The sequence below is a fragment of the Hyperolius riggenbachi genome, chromosome 4 (genome assembly GCF_040937935.1).
Source record: "Hyperolius riggenbachi isolate aHypRig1 chromosome 4, aHypRig1.pri, whole genome shotgun sequence".
Lineage (NCBI taxonomy): Eukaryota > Metazoa > Chordata > Amphibia > Anura > Hyperoliidae > Hyperolius > Hyperolius riggenbachi.
The window spans coordinates 321,587,499-321,593,498 of NC_090649.1; the positions used below are offsets into that span (position 1 = coordinate 321,587,499).

The 6,000-nt window shown below is 40.7% G+C and overlaps 1 protein-coding gene across 5 annotated transcripts in view; it reads left to right on the plus strand.

Moving 5' to 3' along the window:
- MAP3K4 (mitogen-activated protein kinase kinase kinase 4) overlaps positions 1 to 6,000 on the plus strand; it is a 222,110-nt gene that overhangs the window by 56,552 nt on the left and 159,558 nt on the right. Inside the window, exon 1 of one of the 5 annotated variants that reach the window (XM_068231735.1) lies at positions 1,105 to 1,204. The exons of 2 other annotated variants lie outside the window; for them this stretch is intronic. In XM_068231735.1, coding sequence (XP_068087836.1) covers positions 1,179 to 1,204 — 26 coding nt within the window. In that variant the 5' untranslated portion in view covers positions 1,105 to 1,178. Of the gene's footprint in view, positions 1 to 1,104; positions 1,205 to 2,828; positions 2,935 to 6,000 lie in introns of those variants that run through there. 2 more of the 5 variants (XM_068231740.1, XM_068231737.1) reach the window with 2 other exon arrangements.

Genomic DNA, 6,000 nt, shown 5'->3' on the forward strand with positions numbered 1-6,000 from the left:
GTCCATCAATGTAAGTTTCCCACAAAAAAAAGTCCATAAAGTTCTCCTTTTATGTAAATATTTCCCAAAATTGCAGATTTAAAAGTTCATAACTACTCCAGTGGTGATGCATTCAGTCTCTTGCACAGTCCCAGAATTTATCAAGACGTCTGCAGATAGCACATCCGGCTCAGGGTTCCAGCACACTGGATTCTTGGTTAACCTACATTTGCACAACATAACAGAACACAAAACAACACAGTTCACAGAATCACAAGTCCTACCCCATTATTTACTTTAAGCAGCTTTGATAGGACTTCTGATTGAAAATGACAATGATATATCAAGACATTGCATGGGACCCATCAAATTTTCCAGATTATAAATTTATAGGCTAGCACATGCTCTATCCACTACTTCTCCATTATCAGGCCACGCCTAGAATGCACACATCTGCAATTATCTGCCCAGCTCACAGTCTCAGCTTTCTGATCACTCACCACTCTGGGTGGTCACACTCCAGCTCTGTGTGGCTTCCATTGCCGAGTCCGAGGACTCCGACACCGGCCACTTCTGCCGCCCGTCCCGGGACTGTAGCTTCTCCCGCAGGTCGCTGTACCCGCTGCTGGCGGACATGGCTGCCTCGTGCTGTTACTGGTTCCGTCACCCGGGGCCGAGCATGGCCGCCCCGCTCCTCCGTCACTCTCCCCCTCCGCTGATATCTAGGGCAAGTTATTAGTTGTGTGACATCAGTGGGGAGGTCTGAACCTAAAAAAAAACTAGAATTACAATACGCAAAACTCATAGGGTATTTTTGGGACATGTCGGGGATAGCTGGGGTTTTCAACTAGCAAATCAGCCTGTTGCTCCAATTGATGTTTGAAAACGACAGGTATGCACAGGTAATACACAGAGAATACACATTTTCTGAATCTAGTTCTCTCCCTCCTTGTGAAAGCTTGTTTGAGGCTGCAGCTTGTTACTAACTACCTATTACTGAGGTGGAGTATGGAATGATTCATAGATGTAGGACTTGTCCTGCAGAATTATTCACATGCAGCAGTAAGAGTTTCATCATTTGTTGCTTTGAACAGTCATGGATCAGTTCTAAATTTCTCCCATATATCAGGGGCATTCCAAATACTTTATTTTGAAACAAAATTAGTCATATTTTTGAAAATGGGGTTAGTAGACAGTGCATGTATTCCGACTGCAAAGCAGTGTGGTAAGTAAGGTTTTTATAGAGATACTTTAAATGGCTTGCTGCTTTGGACTGTGTTAGATGAGTTTTAAAGCTACATATACATAAGCTGATTTTGAGCTTCTAAGGCTTAGTTGACATACTGTATATACTTTGTGGTATTGCCAGTGTTAAGTGTGGTGCATACGTGTTATTTTGTAGTGTCAACTGTCTGATATATGCTAGTTTTGAAATAAACGTTAATGCATTCGCTGTCTTTGAAGGTGCCTAGCTGTGTCGTACTGCCTCACATAGTACCACGCTAGACATTAGAAAGGGTCCGAATGAAAAATGCATGCGTTGCACTTGTCCTTTGCATTCTGTGCTTAAAAGGAAGCTGAGATGAGAGACACATGGAGGCTGCCATTCCTTTTTGAATAATGCCAGCTGTCTGGCAGTCCTGCTGATCTTTCTGATCTGTACTGTCTACTCTAAACCACACACCTGAAACAAGCATGCAGCTAATCCAGATTTTTCTCCAAAAAAAATTTGATCTGCATGCTTGTTCAGGGTCTATGGCTAAAAGTATTAGTCAGTGGATCAGCAGGACAGACAGGCAATGTGCATTGTTTAAAAGTAAATATGTCAGCCTCCATATCTCTCACTTTGGGTTCCCTTTAAATTCAGTGTAGGTTTAACTTGAACCTATGTAAGTAGAAAACTATGTTTATAATGTAGATGGCTTCCCTGCTCTAGCAGTCATTTTTTTTTAGTATATATAGCCTGTGCACTTATTGATGCAGACATTTGTATTCTCCTACTCAGTTTATTTACCTTATAACATTCTCCCTGCTTTTGAGTAACTGGTATATACTGTAAAGTGCTTACATGGTGAGCTCTTAGCTCTTTTTCCTCTATGCAAGAAGTAGGAATTATGAGCTGTGACCATTCCAGTGCACTGAAGCACTTATTAGTATAATCTTCTGATTTTGCTGAAAATTAATTGTTAAAACAATAGAGTTTTTATTAATTCAACTTCAAAATTATGTTCCTACTGATGTCAATTCCTATTTATGATGTTTTTCAGGGCTGGGAACATCCTGGCAACTGGGTAGCCAAATTGCCTTCAAAATTGCAGCTGGTGCCTAACTTTTGCTCTTCAGTGAGTTGGATTGGCGCCTATGTATTCCTTATTGGCTACTGGATTTGGACATTCTGACTTCTTGAATTTTTAGTTTTTTACCATTAATCTGTGCTATACATGCCCCCTCCGCTTCTTTGTTCCTGTACTTCAGTATGCCTTTCTAACTTTACGTTCAAATCTGCCATTATGGTGGAAACGCCCATCATTTTATTTTGCATGGGAAAGTGGAAATGGGTCAATAAAGGCACTTGAATATATCTGCTCTGGGGCCTACACAACGCTGAAGGCTATCAGCATTTTGTGAAAAGTCTTTTGACACATTTTACCACTTGTGGGCATATTTATTACGACAAAACACCTTTCTTAGAGCTGACTAATTATCAGTATTTATTAAAAGCCGAATGGCTGGGCTGAAATCTTTACGCATGAACATCTGTGAGTTTCAGGTGTGTGGAAACTGTGACTGATGGACAGTTGTTCCATATCTCAAGAAATGGTTCAGTTTGGGAGTGAAAAACATCTGTACATGACCTGCAGCAAGTAATCTTCTTGGAGAATAATGCTAATTACTATCAGACCATCATTAGGATAACAGGCATATATTGAGTCTTCTGCTACATATGTGTGAAAGGTATATCTTTGGAGTATAGAAATGCCCGCTGCACAATACGTGTGAGAATGTAATTTTCCAGTTTTAAATATAAATTTTTTTGTGCATTATTTTTGCAACTTTAAAGTAAATTACGGCATTTCTCTCCACTTCCATCTTTTATTGTTCTTGATAAAATTCCTTTGACTGAACAGGAAATTCCATTAGGGTAACTTGAAACATAATTGGGTTGATGCATTGATCTTAAAATAGAATTAAAAGAATTATGGTTTTGCCTTGCAGCATCAGTGATTTGGTAATAAATATAAATCTGATATTCGGTCTCCTGTTTGTAATCTTACATCTTACTCACTGATGTTTAGTACTGTAGAATATGTTTGGCACTTTATACAGTGGGTTGCAAAAGTATTCGGCCCCCTTAAAGTTTTCCACATTTTGTCACATTACTGCCACAAACATGAATCAATTTTATTGGAATTCCACATGAATGACCAATACAAAGTGGTGTACATGTGAGAAGTGGATCGAAAATCATACATCATTCCAAACATTTTTTAGAAATAAATAACTGCAGAGTGGGGTGTGCATAATTATTCTGCCCCCTGAGTCAATACTTTGTAGAACCACCTTTTGCTGCAATTACAGCTGCCAGTCTTTTAGGGTATGTCTCTACCAGCTTTGCACATCTAGAGACTGAAATCCTTGCCCATTCTTCTTTGCAAAACAGCTCCAGCTCAGTCAGATTAGATAAACGGCGTTTGTGAACAGCAGTTTTCAGATCTTGCCACAGATTCTCTATTGGATTTAGATCTGGACTTTGACTGGGCCATTCTAACACATATATATGTTTTGTTTTAAACCATTCTATTGATGCCCTGGCTTTATGTTTAGGGTCATTGTTCTGCTGGAAGATGAACCTGCGCCCAGTCTCAAATCTATTGCAGTCTCCAAGAGGTTTTCTTCCAAGTTTTCCCTGTATTTGGCTCCATCCATCTTCCCATCAACTCTGACCAGCTTCCCTGTCCCTGCTGAAGAGATGCACCCCCCGAGCATGATGCTGCCACCACCATATTTGACAGTGGGGATGGTGTGTTCAGAGTGATGTGCAGTGTTAATTTTCCGCCACACATAGCGTTTTGCATTTTGGCCAAAAAGTTCCATTTTGGTCTCATCTGACCAGAGCACCTTCTTCCACATGGTTGCTGTGTCCCCCACATGGCTTGTGGCAAACTGCAAACAGGACTTCTTATGCTTTCTGTTAACAATGCTTTTCTTCTTGCCACTCTTCCATAAAGGCCAACTTTGTACAGTGCATGACTAATAGTTGTCCTATGGACAGAGTCTCCCACCTGAGCTGTAGATCTCTGCAGCTCGTCCAGAGTCACCATTGGCCTCCTGACTGCATTTCTGATCAGCGCTCTCCTTGTTCGGCCTGTGAGTTTAGGTGGATGGCCTTGTCTTGGTAGGTTTACAGTTGTGCCATACTCCTTCCATTTCTGAATGATCGCTTGCGTGGGATGTTCAAGGCTTTGGAAATCTTTTTGTAGCCTAAGCCTGCTTTAAATTTCTCAATAACTTGATCCCTGACCTGTCTTGTGTGTTCTTTGGACTTCATGGTGTTTTTGCTCCCAATATTCTCTTAGACAACCTCGTAGGCCCTCACAGAGCAGCTGTATTTGCACTGACATTAGATTACACACAAGTGCACTCTATTTAGTCATTAGCACTCATCAGGCAATGTCTATAGGCAACTGACTGCACTCAGATCAAAGGGGGCCGAATAATTATGCACACATCACTTTGCAGTTATTTATTTGTAAAAAATGTTTGGAATCATGTATGATTTTCATTCCACTTCTCATGTGTACACCACTTTGTGTTGGTCTTTCATGTGGAATTCCAATAAAATTGATTCATGTTTGTGGCAGTAATCTGACAAACTGTGGAAAACTTCAAGGGGGCCGAATACTTTTGCAACCCACTGTAAGTGCTTAATGTTTTCTTTCCTGGGTAGAAAAATCACTAGGCACCAGCTCCGCCTCTGATGCCTGCTTACAATGCATGATGCATGCCTTAAGGTGGCCACACACGATACAATAAAACGATCAGATTTTACGGCAATTCGATAAAAATGATCGGATCTCCCGAAAAAATCGAAAGCTTTTTTTTTCCATACGACTGAAAAATCCGATTGGATTATTATTTTTTTTTTTTTATCTATCCGGAATGCCAGATATTTTTCTTCAATTTCTCTAAAGATTGTATGGTGTGTTAGATTGTCAATTTATTAATATACACACCCATGCAATGTTCTCAGAGTTTCCAATCATTTTTATCATAATTGGGGAATAATTTAACATAGGTGTGTTGTACATTGGTCATATATTGTATGGTGTGTGTGGCCACCTTTAGCCTGAGACCAGGCAACCCTCTACACATGTCTCAGGTCCTTTTTCCATATAAGAAGGCTATAACCCCTAAGTGCCAGGTCTTTGCATAAACCGCTTTGGGCCCTTTTTTACACTTAATCAGTTGCTCTCAGTTATAACTGAAAGAAAAGAGATTTTCAAAGTAATGTCCATGTATTCCTATGGCACAGTTCCCACTATGTGTTTTAACTTAAAGCAAGTTTTTCACAATGCACTGCAATGGGAAAAACCCATACCAATGCATTAGGTGTAAAAGAGCCCTTAGTATATAAATCTGGCCCCAGGGAAGTGCATATGAAGGTACATAATGACCTTTGTCTATCAAGTACATTTCTTCCAAAAAAAGCCTTGCAAAGATGTGTGTAGGAAATGTTGCTTACGGCAAGGACACGTGCACAGTTGATCTTACGGGGATTAGGGGCCAGTTGGTCCCACGGGTGAGAGATTGGGCACAAGTGTTGTACAGTCACATCAATTGCCTATGGGTTAGCAATTTTCTGTTACAAGTGTGTATGTGTGTGTGTGTGTGTGTGTGTGTGTGGTGTGGGGGGGGGGGGGGGGGGGCTGAGTAGTTCTGGGTGAAAAGATTGGGTAAGGGAACAATGGGCTTGGTCATGCGTTCAGTCAAGGGGATCTGGTATTCAAGGTTGTCGTACAC